This window comes from Pantherophis guttatus, chromosome 3 (assembly GCF_059756535.1).
Source record: "Pantherophis guttatus breed Tessera chromosome 3, ASM5975653v1, whole genome shotgun sequence".
NCBI classification, from domain to species: domain Eukaryota; kingdom Metazoa; phylum Chordata; class Lepidosauria; order Squamata; family Colubridae; genus Pantherophis; species Pantherophis guttatus.
The window spans coordinates 181,776,254-181,793,657 of NC_142065.1; the positions used below are offsets into that span (position 1 = coordinate 181,776,254).

General features: G+C 34.2%; 1 protein-coding gene across 5 annotated transcripts in view; it reads left to right on the plus strand.

Moving 5' to 3' along the window:
- The window catches only part of ZFHX4 (zinc finger homeobox 4), a 198,334-nt gene that overhangs the window by 32,422 nt on the left and 148,508 nt on the right, over positions 1-17,404 (plus strand). For all 5 annotated transcript variants that reach the window (XM_060681930.2, XM_034429997.3, XM_034429994.3 and 2 more), the window contains exons 2-3: positions 1-257; positions 1,458-1,960. The exon at positions 1-257 is cut by the window's left edge and continues 2,355 nt beyond it. In XM_060681930.2, the coding sequence (XP_060537913.1) occupies positions 1-257; positions 1,458-1,960 (760 nt within the window). The remainder of the gene's footprint in view (positions 258-1,457; positions 1,961-17,404) is intronic.

The window sequence follows — 17,404 nt, forward strand, 5'->3', positions numbered from 1 at the left end:
GGCTAGAAACCTTCGTATTCATATGACTAGTGAGAAGCACATGCATAATATGATGCTTTTGCAGCAAAACATGAAGCAGATTCAGCACAACCTGCACTTAGGCCTTGCACCAGCTGAGGCAGAACTTTATCAGTACTACCTAGCCCAGAACATAGGCCTGACTGGAATGAAATTAGAGAATCCAGCTGACCCTCAGATGATGATCAATCCATTCCAGCTTGATCCAGCAACCGCAGCAGCTTTGGCACCAGGACTTGGTCAGTATCTGTTCATTTTTCATTCTTGTTTTTGTGTATTATGAATACTTATAGTTCTTAACATAAATGTAGAATAGTCCACTGACTTTTTCTAGAAAATATTTTGAACACTGTTGTCAACTTTAAATGGAAAAAAATAGTTATTTTGGGGATTTAATAAAATCCAAGTATTCATCCACTTGTAAATTCTTCTTTTTACAATTTTTTTATTCTTTTCTACGTGAGTCTTGAAAGAAGGATTTTATAATATGTATCAAAGTCACATAGAAAACAATATCAGTTAACACAAAGTTTAAAAGAATAGCAGTATGTTTTCTGTTCCATTTTCCTGTTGCATGTAGTGTAAATAAATATGAAGAAATACAATTTTTTTATTTGTAGCAATTTTTTTTTGATTAATGCTTTTAGTCTGGCCCAACATTATAGCTGATGCTATATTTATTACCTTTCAAATATCAAAACTATATCAATATTCATAATAAATTATTAATAATTTGATATTTTTATATGAAAATTAAATGTGTTGGGGCAACTCTTTAAAGTAGAGAAATAGGGAACTGAGATTTTGGGATAATGGCTTGGTTTGAGTCAACAAAGAAATTGATTTTTATAGCCATTTATGTTACATTTACACTTATGATTAATTTATGATGACATAAAGTATCAGGATGGAGGAAAAAAACCTATTTCCCACAACTATTTTGTACAACCAAACTGTGTTTGAAATCAGTCAAATTAAAATTGATAGAACTTTCTGAATTGCCATTCCTCGGTTTTCATATGTGCATGTATGTGGGTCATATATGTGAGAGCTATAATTAGAGTATTTAAAGGATATATTGAAACTACAATTAGTGTGGTGTAAATTAATCTCAGCTTTTATGTTGCAAAAGCCTTACTGTTTTGTTATTTTATTGATCAACGCTCATGTCTTTGAAAATAAAAATTCCAGAATGACATCATGCCCAGTAGGAGTAATTAAAGCTATCTGATGAGGGAATTCAGAAGTTGAAAGGGATGATTGTAATTGATCCTGATTCAATCCTATTACAGCTTTTTATAGTTTAAGCTCTAGAGAAAGCAAGTCCCTCGTCAAGGCTTTAGTTATAGATTCCAGTGTGCATGTGTGTCTATGTGCACACGCAGATTCTCTTTATGTTTTCTGGTCTTTACTTTCCCTTTTAATTTTTTCCCCTGTAGTAAATAATGAGCTGCCACCTGAAATCCGGCTTGCCAGTGGTCAGCTAATGGGTGATGACCTGTCCCTCCTTACTGCAGGAGAGCTGTCACCTTATATCAGTGACCCAGCGCTGAAGTTATTCCAGTGTGCTGTTTGCAACAAATTCACCTCTGACAGCTTGGAGGCCCTAAGTGTGCATGTGAGCAGTGAACGTTCTCTCCCTGAAGAGGAGTGGAGGGCTGTAATTGGAGACATATACCAATGCAAGCTGTGTAACTACAACACACAGCTCAAAGCCAACTTCCAGCTCCACTGCAAGACTGACAAACACATGCAGAAATATCAACTGGTGGCACATATTAAGGAAGGAGGAAAAACGAACGAGTGGAGGCTGAAGTGCATTGCCATTGGCAACCCAGTTCACCTGAAATGTAATGCTTGTGACTACTACACCAACAGTGTGGATAAATTGCGCTTACACACCACCAATCACAGGCATGAGGCAGCCTGGAGACTTTACAAGGTAAGGACCTACCAGTAATTTCAGCTGGCAGTAAATTGTGAAAATGATCGGGGTGGGGGGTGGGCAAAGGTTGAGAGATTTTAAAATTTTAAAAAAATAAGAAAAAATAGTCTGCCACCTCAAAACTGGCATCTTGAACATATTATCTCTTTGTTTATTTAATCAATCTTTACAGTTCTATTATCAGCACAACCCTTTGCATGCATATTCAGAAATACATCCTAATGAGATACTTGAGTTTTATCCCTAAAAATGTATACATAGGATTTAGGTGAAATTGTTAAATTAAAGACATCGTGTACCTAATTAGTTTTGTTAACCAAATGTTAAGTACAAATGCTTTCACATATTTGAACTGACAGTTGTTTACTATTGTATATAAAAAAATACTATACCGTCATGCTACAGATCAATCATAAATCATCTCAACCAAAGCCTGTGACTTCAGTATCTATTGAAAATGTACACCAGTGAACTATATTTTTATTATGAGATTTACAAGTACGGTGTATTGTCTTTTTGCCTATTTCTTTTTCTAAGCCTTACAAAAAAACAAAACAAAAAAAAAACCCAACAACATTAAAAGGTGTGATATAGAAAGTGTCAGCATATAAAGGAAAATTCATTGTTTTGAAGCCTGGAAGAAAATGCTTTGAATCTGTCAGGGTGATGAATACTATTATAACCTAATATACCATTATGCTTCCAAATTTTAATTGTTGGATAATGTTTTTAGTAATGTTTTACTGGATCGCTTTATAGCACATTCATTTCTGTGTTCCAAATTTGTCATTTGCCAAGGTGTTTTTTATTTCTTTATCTGAACGTTTTATTCAAAACATTCATCCAGTTTAGGATACTAAAAGATTGGCCATGTACAGAATCACTGTTTTGAGATGGGCAGCATTTAGTTAATCTAAATACAATGCAAAGCAATTTTTATGCTTAATCTATAAAGTAGTAGTACTAAGTAATGCAAATATTAATATTTATGGACTAAATCAGCTGTTGAAAAATAATGTATGTTTCATCTCAAATCCTATTGTAAATTGCACACAAAGTAAAAATAAAATAGGCAAATAGTTCTGTAGGCAACTTTCTCTCCACAAAGGTTAAAAAAAACTTAACTCTGTGTAAATTATGATGTTAGACAGGTAGCTGAAAGCTGGTTTTTAAAGTACAAAGTAATGAATAAATTTTGTATTTGAATTTTATAAGGGAAAAGCTGTCATTCCCTCTTCTTTTCCTTTCTCTTTCCTCCCTCTGTGCAAGAAACTCTTCTGAAAATATGTGGCCTTCAGCCTTTTGCTTAATATCCCCATTCAACCTTTTTATGTTGACCTGCTACAATTACACATGATGAAATTTATTTCCTTGGAGGCAGACTTAAACATATTGGTAACTGCTATTGCCTTCAACTTCAGGTACAATAGAACTTTAACTTTCCGCTGGCCTTCAAACTCTGCAAGGGGGATAATTTCATAGAAAAGTTTCTAGATATCTAGAATCAAAAGACAAGTTTACAGATATGGACTAATCAGAGTGCCTGACACCATTTTATTTTTCAGGATATGTTTAGAAATCGTTCTGAGTAATTACATGTTTTAGAAGCATGTGATGTTTATCAAGAAAGTAGGCACCTCTATATTTATAAATGCTACTTTTAATTTTCTTCCATACCCATAATATTAAACATAACATCACTTTACCCATAATAAACCTACTAGAAGTCTTACAAGACAGTCGAGTAGTTGTCACTCCTTTAAATGTTTTTAACATATAAGAAATTAAAAGTATCATATTTTTTGTTTGCAATTATATAATTTAACTAGTTTATTTATAGAATAGAGTAGAATAAGAGTTGAAAGGGGCCTCGGAGGTCTTCTAATCCAACCCACTGATTAGGCAGGAAACCCTATATTTAAGTAGGGAATATGAAGACAACCCTTAGAAAGTAATCTTTTAAATTACAATGACATCAGAAGATTTGTACTAAAGCTATATAATATCGAGCTATCATATCATTAGGTTTTTATGTTTCACATCTTGCTTTTTTTTAAAAAAAAATCTCCTTCTCCTAATTCAAAGCAGTGATCATATATAGAATATATACAGAACTGGTAGGATTTAAAGTAATTTATAATTGTGAACACTTGAATTATCATCGGTTAGTTGACCTAACATTTTCTATTTTGTGTCATTTGCAAACCTTTCATACATGGGTGCTGTATTTTGGTTGTGTGGATTTAATATTCATACAAAGGGTTTATTCAAAAAAATAGAGGAAGTTTTTATTCAAATCTCTAATAATTTTACAGTATTACCTATCAAAGCAATGAGATTATATGAACAACATGTTTTTCTTTTGTGGCAGAGAAATGTTCTGCTTTCTGTGTAATTCCTGGAGTAAAACTCTGGAAGGGGATTTTACAATTTTTAAAAATGAAAATGAAATAAAATTCATTAGAGACACAAGAGTGATACTGGTGTAGGGAGGGAGGATTAGTCTCGTTGGCTGAAAGGTCTTGTCTTCCTCCTCTAAAATATATAAACAAACAAATAAATAAATAAATACTGAATACATAAAATCATACTGCCATACAGTACTATTACATTTCCCTAGCATTTAATCAGTTAATTCTAGAGCTTCCAAATTGTAGACATAAAATCATGCAAACCTCCACCAAATCTTTGAAATATCAGAAGAGAATGCTATGTTTGCAATTGTTTTTCCCCCCAGTTTCTTAACTAAATTCTTCAATCTTCCTTCTGTTTTGGTTTATTTAAAAGTTAGGTTCCCTAACTCATGGTCTCAACTAAATAGGCCAGTCTGATAATGAAATGGACTGGCAAAGAAAAGGTATTCTGCTGTCTAGCTAATACATTCTTTTTGTCAGTCTCAAAATATAGCAATAAGAAAATACATTTTTATTGAAGGAAAATTATTGGAATCACAACTGTACTGCTATTAAATGGGTATTATAGAAAGGGGTTCTACCTGGTCCACCAGATCTGACAGGATAGATACACTCTGGTTATCCCCTTTCTTACACTAGTGCAGTGATGGCTAACCTTTTTGCCGTCGTGTGCCAAAAGCGGGGGGAGTGGAGGGGGTGCGTGTGCCCGCATCCATAATTCAATGTGCCCTGCCCTGCCCTCCCACGCATGCGCATGTGAACCCCCCCACTTCCCCCTGTTTTTGGCATGCAATGGCACGGTGGGCACAGTAGACCTGTTTTTTCCACTCCCCAGACTCCAGAGGCTTTCTAGGAGCCTGGGGAGGGCAGAAACAGCCTTCCCCATCCTCCCCAAGGCCTTCCGGAGGCTGGAAACAGCCAGTTTCCTGACTTCTGGTGGGACCGGAAGGCCTGAAAATCAGTTGGCTGGTGTGTGAATATGCGCTAGAGCTGAGCTAGGACAACACTCACGTGGCCACTAATATGGCTCCGCGTGCCACCTGTGGCACCCGTGGCATAGGTTCGCCATCATGGCACTAGTGGGTCCAGGTTCTCTGTCACAACATGTTCCCTGTCACAATACCTCCCCCTCTCGCCAAGATTTGGATAGTCCCCAGGCCCCTTGATATTTCAGAAGGCTCTTTTTCCCCAAGCCTTATATGATACCGGGTTAGAGATCATAGCATGCTAGGTGACCCAATATATTTATAACAAACTATGCCATGTTTATCTGTTTGGTTTTTGTACCATATATTATTATTTTAATGGTTTACAGATATTATATTGGTTTTGTATATATTGTTTGCCATCTAGAGTTATGCACCTTAGATGCATGGCTGTATATACTTCTGTATAAATTGCTTTGAGAAAAGAAGCATCAAAGCTGCTTGAGTATGGATGAAGCATGATGTAAAAATGGAAGCTACTCAAGTATTAAAACATTTCTATCTGCTGAATAAAAAGGTAATTTGTACAATCAGTTGCCTAATATAACAAACCAATATTTAATCTATATTAGTAAAAACATAAATTAAAGACATCTACTTTGTTCTTTGAAGTAGGTGCCATCAAAGTCAATGAGACTTCTATAATACTTAGATGATAGTACAATAGTACATATTCTGCAGTCAGAAGAATAAATAACAAAATTCAATTTGCCATTTTTAATTGTTTGTTTGTTTTTAATAGAATATAGTTGATTCATAATACCATTACTATTAGCATTAGTTTTACCCTTAACTTTTATTTTTTTCAAAAACTAGAAAAGTTGAATGACCTAATTCTAATTCAAGGTGAAAGGTTAGTTCTAAGGCATCATCTGCCTAAGAGCTTAGCTTTCAACCGATGAATTTAATGAAAATCTGTTTTGCAGATGTTGTTTTAATGTCTTTGGCAGGATTTGGCCTGCTTAAATCTGAGACACAAACTAGTAAGCTTTATTTTTATTTGACCAGAGCAACACCTTTTCTTTCATGTTTTATAGTAAAAAATATGTGGGCCATGGTATTCTGGAAGAAAACTCAAGGCAAAAAGTGTTGATGATCTTTCCATAAGTATTTAGAAACACTATTTTATGTCTATGGCTACTGGTAGCTGAGGGAACAAAGCTGTATTCACTGCTACTAAGCATGCTTTGCTTTGATCCTTTAGAGAGAATTGTCCTTGAAAAATACTTGCTTCTCATTTGCCTAAGGCAGAAGTAATAGCGTTCCAAAATGATAATCAAGATCAAGCTAAATAAGTATTGGTTATTTATGAGAAAGTGTGCACTTGTATATGTATAGCAAAGCTGTGGTTTGTAAGCCATATGCCTTCCCAGCAGCTCTAATACAAGCAACTACTTGCTTGCCAAGAAAGTGAATGGAATTTATTAAAGGCCTTGTCTGTAATGCAGACCGCTGAACTTCTACGTGGCATATGGTATCATCCACCTGCACAGAAGCAGTAAGAAAATTTACAGCAGCACACACATAATCCGGGGTGAAATTCAGCAGATTCTGGCAGGTTCTGAAGAACTGGTAGAAGAAATTTTGAGTAGTTCGGAGAACCGGGAAATGCCACCTTCTGGCTGGCCCCAGAGTGGGGTGGGAATGGGGATTTTGCAGTATCCTTCCCCTGGAGTGGGGAGGAAATAGTGATTTTGCAGTATCCTTCCCCTGGAGTGGGGAGGAAATAGTGATTTTGCAGTATCCTTCCCCTGGAGTGGGGTGGAAATGGAAATTTTGCAGTATCCTTCCTTTGCCATGCCCACCAAGCCATACCCACAAAGCCACACTATGCCCACCAAGCCACGCCCACAGAACCGGTAGTAATAAAATTTGAATTCCATCATTGATATACTCTCTCGATCATATCATTTTTAATTGATTAACAAATGGGGATCAATTATGACCAGCATTATTCTTAACGTGCATATTTTGATTACTTGGGCAATGAATAAAATGTAAATTTTGTGAATTTAATGGGAAGCTATGAATTAAGAGTTCTAATTTTTAATGGAGGCAATTTAAACGATAACACTATTGTAGCAGCATAGAATTTAATAGTAACTTATGCATACAGAAATGCATATTTTGAGATATGTGAAATGGCTCTTTAACCATATCGGGAATGTTTGGTCTTGTAAAAAAATATAACATATCATTTATTTATTATTTGTTAAAAGTATGTATAAATCACTAGTATAAGCTCCCCAGTTGGTAAGATTTCTCTGAGTTAATTTAGCATCACCATAGTAATAGAGAGTCAAATATATCACAGTATCAATCTTAGCCTAGGGAGAACTTATTCATCACAGAAGTCAGTTTTTGCTATACATACTTCCAAAACTATTAAATCTTTCTCTGCCTTTTAATCCCCCCAAGTCCAAAGGGCGGCAACATTTGCCTTCAACCTTTCTGGCCATGGTATCCAGAATATTCAACTCAGTCTTCACTAGCTTTTACTAGGTTATCTCTTTCCCACCAGTTATGTTTTATCCTCTGCAGCTTTAGAAATCCCTAAAATAATCTTCCAAATAATCTGTAATTATCATCACAAAGGGCCTTATTATAAGCCAAGGCTACATTTAATGACAACTTCTCTAAACATTTGCTTATTAGTATTTTTGAAATGAAAATAATAATTGGAAGGATGAAAACAAAATTATAAAAAAGAAATAAAAAACATTGACTTGAAATATACCTAAATGGTATTGAAATCTGTCACGCTTCCAATTCAATATATGTAATTCTGAAGAAAGTATGCTATATTGTCCATCTTCTGGCCTTGGTGACACCTGAATTGTCAAACTTTGATTGAACTCCTTGAGTGAACTTTGGATATAAGAGGCAAAATATTGGTTCAGACATCAGCTGGAAACAATGCCATAAGTTCATTTTATCTGAGGGAATCCAGATGATTCATTTAAATTTAATTATGCAAGCAATTAGAATTGCGTAATATGCTAATGTTATACACTGACACAAATGAGATAAATGAGATAATAATTAGGCATTCAATGACATGTTGTAAAGTAATAGAAACAGCATATCTATGGATGATATTGATACCCCTGAATCCCTTACAGGTGTCATTGTAAAAGCATTTCTGAAGATGATCATAGAGAGCCATATAGAAAAAAAAAGATTAGCATTAAGATCTTCGGGGCTTTATTAGTCAAAACCTGGACCTTGAATTGGGCTGAAAAATAAACTGGATGCCAGGATATAAAATACAATATGAAATTGTATAAAGACAATTGCCAGACATTACTCTAGCTACCAAGTTTTGCAGTTGTAGTAGTCTGAATAATTTCCAGTTTAGGGCAAATATAGTTATGAAAATGGATCTAACCACATGATGGCAAGCTGCACTGTTTTGCAATCTTTTTTAAAAAAGAAGCATTAATTTAGTACCTTTTTTTCCATCTGTTTTTATGCCTTTGACTTATTCCTCTTGTTAAATGCAATATAATTGCATAATCCTGTTCTTAAGTGACATTCCCTTGGGTAATGCTGACCCTATAATGTGTTTATTTTAAACAAAAGTTTACCGTAATCCTTCGTTTTGCAAACAAATTATTGCTACCAGCCTTAAAAGTTCCCAATGTAACTAGATTACAGTAAAATGTTTAACATTACATACGGAAAGTCTGGAAGAACAAATGGAGCATTGACTGTATTTTAGGGATAGATTTATAGTCAGTCTTTGGGTCACTTAGGGCTAAGAATTTTCATGGTCAACTGGTTGGCCTGTGAGCCAGCATCTTCAGCAGGAAATATAAATACCATTTGGCATCTGCCATTCAACTGAACAACTAATATTCCTTTGCCTTTAGAAGGAAGAATTCTAGCTCTTCAAGTCTGATTCAAAGCAGAAAGCTTAATTTCACAAACTTTTTATTCTGTCTTTAGTGAAGCAGAATAGTCTATCTGGCTTCCCTTTTAATGTTTGCATGTTTGTACTTTGATTTAGCGAAAGATATTGTATTAATTTATTGTGCCACTTTGCTTAGGAGTGATATAACCAGGATTTAGATGATTTGAAGACTACTAATTCCTTCAGTGAAAGCTTGCATTTTTCTCATTATTGATATTATGCATGAAAGCATCAGGGTTAAAAAATTGGATTTGGAAAACCATGTAAAAAATAACAAGGAAAACCCATTCAAAGTACACCCAACGCTTGCTTTTATTTGTTTGTTTGTTTTTTTGTTTGTTTGTTTGTTTGTTCATTCATTCATTCATTCATTCATTTATTCATTTAACTCAACCGAGTGACTTTGGATGTAAAAAAAACAAAATATTGGTTCAGACATTAGCTGAAAATCAGAGCCAAAATTCATTTTATTTGAGGGAATCTGGATAATTCATTTAAATTTAATTATGTAAGCAATTAAAACTTTAGCATTCAATAATAAAATCTGATCAATATAGATTTAACAGAACGTCATTGTTTCCATTTCAATAGAGTTGTAGTACATTTAAATTTTGAAATCAAATTGCACAGATATGTGCAATTCTAGTTATTAAACTGTTGTTCTTATTTGCATACAAATGATCGTGCAAAAGGAAATTGGAAAGTTTGAGTACATTTAAGCATGTTTTTAAACATTTTTGTAATTGCTTGTTTAAATTAAACGTATTATTTGCTTATTATTTATATGCAGTTACTGAAAAATATTATTTCACATATAAATGAGGTTTAAGACATGATAATTTTACTCTGAATTTAATTCTATGTACTATTTTCAATTATTCTATTTTTATATGATTAGGGCTAAAAATATTTTAATAGTCTGCTATTATATTGAAGTACATAGGTTTATTATTATCTGTTCACAACAATGTGAAGTCACACTTTCAAGTTCTTTAGCTGGTGTTGGTCTTCATACACATCGAGGTCTCCCCAAGAACCACCAAGGCTGGTTCATGCCATAATCTTTCAGTTTCAGTTTTCAGATCTTGATACTTTGCTGTCTTCTCCAATTCTTTATCTTCTGTTATTTTCTGGTATTGCCATATCAATGATCCACACTGACTTCTTTTCAACAACAGTTGTCTAGTGTGTAATCAAGATTTTATCTATTTGTATTGAGAAATACCACGTTTGCTCCTTTTAAACTACTTTTTCAACTGTATGGTCTCAACATTTTTTTCATTACTAGTACATAATTTTTACAGATGTCTCAGTGAATCATTTTGGCAACTGTGTTATTTATAATTAGTTTGTACAACCATTTTCCCAAGCCTAATGCAGTATATGATCTATTGTTTCGTCTGCTTTTTTGCACAATTTGCACTTTGCATGATTTGATGATCTTTCAATTTTGGTCCTTATTGCATTGATTCAAATAGCTTCTTGCACAGCCAAACTCAAGCCTTCAGTTTCTTTTTCTAATATTCCAGTTGTAAGTCATTTCCAGATTTTATCTTTATCCACTTTCTCCTCAATCTTTTGCCAGCATTCTCTTTGTGATTTTATTACATTATTTCAATATTCCCATCTCTCCTGCACATTCTGTAAATTCCACTTTTTTTTAATATGCATCAATGCTTGTTCTTGGTTGTTTTTTACACAATCAACCAATGCATGTTTTTATTCTTTGACAATTTATTTGACCTGAAGTAAAACTCCACCTCCATTTCTGCAGAACAGGTATAATCTATTAGTATCATTACAGGATGTTATGCATAGTGAATAGTCATCAGTTTTCTTGTTTTCTAATCCAAACCAATTCAGCTTGTGACCACTTAATAAATACAACATTGTATTACACTTTGTATTACGAATAGGGCCCAGGTAGCAATGGTATGGAAGAGAATTTCCACTGTTCAGTTTTGTCTTTAGTAAATAATGCATCCAAAGAGTAAGAAAATTGCTAATCACATTTTTAACTTATTCATGCTTGAGGTTATCTAACTTTAAAATCTCTAGGTATTTGTCATCCTAGTGGCTCCTGATGGTTTGACCATTTGGCATTTCAATTCCATTAGTGTTCATGATTTTACCACTTTATTGCTACTTTAGCACATTTTTCTAGGCCGAAATATATTGTTGTATATGGGCTAAAATTCTTACCGTGTTTGTCAATGCCTGGATTTCAATTTTTTTTTTAAAAAAAAACACTCCTATTTTATTCAAAAAAATTAAAATACAACACTCCAACAAATTAAAGACAAAACACAAAACAAACAAAACATTGAAAATAGGTGCCTATACACACAGTATCCTGCCTAGTTGAATGCTGATTAAGACATTATTACAATATTATTTATTAATTTCCCACCTTTTGTGGGAAACTAACAGGCCAAGAAAAAATTTAAACTACTAACAGGCCAAGAAAAAATTTAAACTACTAAATCTACAGTATTTACAAATTATTGACCTGTCATTCTATATACAATATTAATGGCAAAATAGTTAACAGGAGGTACAATAATAATAAAAAAGGCAAGGTTAAAACTTCACAACTGTCTGTTAACAAACTGTTATTGTACTCAACTCATAGAAAAATTTATCACAGCATCTTATCTATCCCAAATCTTACCAAGAGATAACAGTAATTTGTCCTGGATCAAATGTCCATATTCATTTCTTAATACAATATCTTATTTATATATAATTGTTGTCTATATACAATAAATTCAGTCTCTATAGTTGGTCTATCTTCCTAACAAAATCTAATGAAAGTCATTCCTGTTTGAATGTGACAAATCCATTCCAATGTTTTTCAGTCCTCTTAAGAAAAACCATTTGTCACTTTTCCATTCAGACAGGCTTCTGCTATTGTAAAAGATTGCAGGCTTGAACTTCAGAGAGAGTTATGCAAATGATTCAGTTGGTTCTATATCTGTACAGTCCATATCTCTTTTCAGGATTTCCAACAGGTCTGCAGCTTTTCAATCACATTCCTTTTACAGCAATAGCACTTAGACTTATATACCGCTTCATAGTGCTTTTACAGCCCTCTCTAACCGGTTTACATAGTCAGCATCTTGCCCCCAACAGTCTGGGTCCTCATTTTACCGACCTCGGAAGGATGGAAGGCTGAGTCAACCTTGAGCCGGTGAGATTTGAACTGCTGAACTGCAGCTAGCAGTCAGCTGAAGTAGCCTGCAGTGCTGCACTCTAACCACTGTGCCACCTTGCCTTTTTAGATTTTATGAATCTAACTTATCTAGAACTGCATGCAGCTGAATATTTTCACAGCCACCATCATTTCCTCAAACTTTTAAAATAAATTTTCAACCAAAAAAAAACATGTTATCTTTCCTGGATATCAGTCACCCTTGCTTGTCTGTAATCTGATACAATGTTGCTCTATGAAAGTTAGCCAAGAAGCAAAAAACATTGAAGCAAAAAAACAAAACAAAAAAAAAAACCCAACAAAAAACATAGAAAATATATTTTCTGGATATTTTGATTCAAGATTAAAAGAAATTTTTTAAAACAGTAAACTCCCAAATATTTTGCAAATTAAAAAAATTCAAAAACCCTGTGGTGAGAGTCCAGTATTAATGTAAGTCAAATGAAGGCACTTTTACCGTCAAGGACATGCCATGTTTTCTTACGGGAGAAAACGAAGTTATTCGAAAGAACAGCATAAATCAAAGGGAAAAAGGAAAAAAAAAACAGCTAAAGTCTAGCGTGAGTTTAAAATAAATCAGCATTCAGCCAGCTGGTCAACTTTTAAAAATAAAAAGCAGGTAAAGGCATAAAATTCAAAAAATGAAGTTAAAACCCAGGCATGCTTAAGAAAATGAATAGCTGAAAGGAAGATGGATGTGCATGACTTTCCGACCACTCCCACACGGTACTGGAATCTTAAAGACTCCTCTTCCCAGATGGGTCCATGGCCATATAAAAGCCATTTTGGGTCATTCCTAAGTGCTCCTATTGAAATCCAGGGAGTAGCATTGCCAGAGAACCAGCTTTGGCAGAAAAATCAGCAAATCATCACAAGAGCCAATTACCGTTCAGCAACCATCTTGAGGAGGAGTCAATTGGATTTCAATTTCTCAGTTTTCCATAAAACTTTGGATAATACACAGGAAACAATATGAGATTTTAGTATCATTTTTACCATTTGATAGCCAAAATTTCTTTTCTTAAAAATCAGTGAAAGTAAGTTTATTACTTTCAAATAGTACAAATAATAAGAGTAATAAAAATTCCTCTTTAATGTTGATAAGCCAATATTTTTCTTTCCCAACCATCCATTTTGTATTTCAGTTATTTTTTCTAAATAGCATTTTAATGTTTTTCCTGACACCAGTTGTTTCCAAACATTTTATGATCCAAGTATATAGTAATAAATCAAACATCTTTTTATAATTAATCCATATGATATATAAATTGTTTTTTGGGGGAGGGGACTTTTGCAATTCCATTTTATCAATCAGAAATTGATCTTTTATATCTTTCTTTTTTTCTTTTTGTTCTACTGAATGTTATTTTATTTTAAATAATCTTGGATGTTGTCCATTGTTATGCTTCTGAGTAATTTAACACATTGTAGGCAAGCATGTTATTGGCCTATAGCTATGATAGCGAACCTATGGCACGCGTGCCAAAGGTGGCACGCAGCACCCTCTCTGTGGGCACACAGCCATCGCGCTAGTTCAGCTTAATCGTGCATGCATGCGCACCTCTGCGCAGGCCTCTTGCCAGTTAGCTGGTTGGGTTTCTGCCACGCGTGCGTGGGGGGCAGGGCACATGCGGGGGGCATTGTGCATGCTTGGGGATGGGGGCACATGTGGGGGCATACACATCTGGGGTGGGGTGAATTGGGGGGCCATGCACACATGCACAGGGGCAGGGCATGTTCAGCAGGCCGTGCACAATACACGGGGGCCAGGGCGCATGCACAGGGGCCGCACACGCATTGTATTTTGGGAGTTTGGACATGTGCGCGCATTCGCCTGCACTCACATGTGCTTTGGGCACGTGCTCCGGAAAAGGTTAGCCATCAGTGGCCTACAGGTTCCTGGCATGGCGCTTTCGCTGGGGCTTTTTGAATTAGGTTTTGTCAGTGATAAATCAGTCACTGATATCTGCTTTATGTAATATTTTGTTAAGCTGTTTAGGTATAATTGTAAGCTATTCAGATATTTGATCCCAAAGCTGTGCATTTGATAATTTCCTGGAGATGTCTATTTGTTTATTTTTTTTCAATTTCTGCTATTACTATTAGGTTTTCCATTTGATTTTTTACTAAATTCTTCTTCAGATTCATCTTTTATCCATCCAGCATTTTTATTAATATGCTTTTGAGTTCCCCATTTACCTTTCCAAACCTTTCCTTATGGTTTGGTTTCTATTTTCAGAATTTATATGGCCATTTACACTTTGGTAGAATTGCTTTTGGTCTGATTTAAATAACTGATTTTGCTTAAATTTGATGATTCATGCCTCATAGTGTTCAATTCAATTTCACAGTTATTTGCAGTTTTATTTTTTTTCCAAAAGCTTCTTCAATTTTTCTGGCAATTTTTTAAAAATTGAGTTTCTCTTGATTCTTACATTCATCAATTTTTGTTCTTTCAATTTATTTTAATTACTTGTATCTCATCTTAAGTTTTTTTATTGCATAATAAAGTTCATACTCCATTCCTATCTTCCACTTTGGAATTGAATATGATTTTGTTTTTTGTTTACTAATTTCAATACCCAGTTCTTCTATAACCACCACTGCTATACTATAGGCAACCTGATTGGTCTGTTCATTAGATTTTTAAAAAAATCCTTGCAAGCCTCTTATTCATATCATTATAAGTGCCACGTGTTTCTTGGGCACTGCTTTCAATGCTAGCAATCTTGGTCTTTTTATTGGTAATTCTGCATATGGTAACATTTTCTCTTCTAATTTTTCTTGTCGGCCGGGGTTAAGTCAACGATTGCTTCAGTGCTGGCTGCACTGGTTCTGTTATTATCAGACAGAACCTTCTAAGTTCTAATTCTTCTAAGTTATCATTTCTGTAATTCATATCAGCTGTTTTCTTTATAATTGCAATTGTGGTTATCTGAATTTCCTCTACTATATTACTATTGCTTTGGGGGTCTTCCATTTTCCTTATTTTTCTGAATATTTTCCAGTCTGCATCCTTGAATATTTTATTTCTGGTAATGAATCACCTTTGATTGTATCTGTTCACAAGCCATAGCTGCCAGTTCTTTAGCTGGTGTTGGCCTTCATTTGCATCAAGTTCTTCATATGATAGGATGTTGTAATATATTGTTGTGTTATATGTGCGGATCCAAGCAGTGTGCCCTTTTGCAATTGGCAAATGGAAGTTTTGGCAATGCACATATTTTCTAAGTGCCATCAAATTTTGGGAGGTATGGCATCCAGTGTGCTGATATCAACTGGAACCATCATCACTGGTTTATGTCATAAACTGTCAATTTTGATTTTCAGATCTTGATACTTTGTGATCATCTTCAATTCTTCGTCTTCTGTTCTGCTATCTTCTGGTATTGCCACATCAATAATCCAAACTTTCTTCTTTTTAACCACAATTACATTTGGTGTGTTATTTGTATTCAGAAATCCCACAATACTTTAACATGCTTATTTTCTATTTTTCATTTATATGTTCCCACCAAGTTTTCATTACTGGCACATGGCCATTTTTATAAATATTTCAATGAATCATTTTGGCAACATTGTTATGTCGTTGTTTATAATCAGTTTTCGTGATCTTCTTGCATGAATTCAGTTTATGATCTATTGTTTCTTCTGCTTCTTTGCAAAATGTGCATTTTGATAATTTTTCAGTTCTGGCCTTGATTGCATTATTATGATTTGTTGCTCAGTCAGGCAGATGTTTTGATTGGATTTGGCATTTAAATCCATTTATCAAGTCCTTCCCAAGAACCTGGGATAGGCAGATGTTGTTTCATGGTATTAAAGGTATTGTTGCAGGATGTAATCTGCACAAAGTAAAGCTGCCTTTAGCAATTGACTGGTGGTAACTTTATCAATGCCAATGGTGTTCAAATGGTTCTCCAGAAGTTTTAGAATTGTACCCAAGGTGCCTATTAATGTTGGTGCGATCTTTGTTTTGCCATAGTCATTCTACTCTATTATATTTTGTGATTTTCTATATTTCTTTCTGTTCTATTTTGCTGTCTCCAGGTACTGCAACATCGAGACTTTTTTGTCTTTCTTATTGACAGTTCTTAAGTCTGAGGTATTATGTGTCAGATTCTTGTCTGTTTGAATTTTAAAGTCCCAGAGCAGTTTAGCTTCTTCATTTTCTATTACTTTCTCTATTTTGTGGTCCCACCAGTTCTTGCTTGCAGGCAATTATTATTATTAGATTTTTATCCTGCCTTTTTTATATGTAACTCAAGGCAGCAAACCTACTTATTGCTCCTGCTTCTTATTTTCCTCACAATTGTAAATGTTGTAAATGAAGTTGTGAGAAAGTAATCATTTCAAAGAGTTATTTTTTCTTTTAAGTTATAAAATATAGAAAAAGTCATATGTAAACAACCTAAGCATTATTTTGTAATACCATGTTGAAGCGGTTTTTTTGAAAAGCATATTTTTTTAATATTGCGAGGGGATATCATACTCCAGCAATAGTCTTTTAATTGTTATTTTTAAAAGGAAGGAAGGAAGGAAGGAAGGAAGGAAGGAAGGAAGGAAGGAAGGAATATTATTTAAGTAAAATTGTAACCAGTCTTTGTAGAAATATATTTTGAAATATTATGTAGAAGTTCTTTATATATACAGTGCTTCTCTTAATTACAAACAAATATTGGAGTATTACATTAAGAAGTGTCTTTATACTCAGAACTATGCCATATGTTGTACAATCTGTTCATTTATTATTTGTTCATTATAATATATAGCCCATTTCCACTATGAAATTGAGGCATTATACATAGTGGCATTTTTATCCAATAACTGTGTGATGCAAATAGGGCTGTGAAAGAATAACTGGTCCATAGTTCCCCAGTGAGTTGTAATTTCACTTCTACAAGGTTTCTCAGTTTT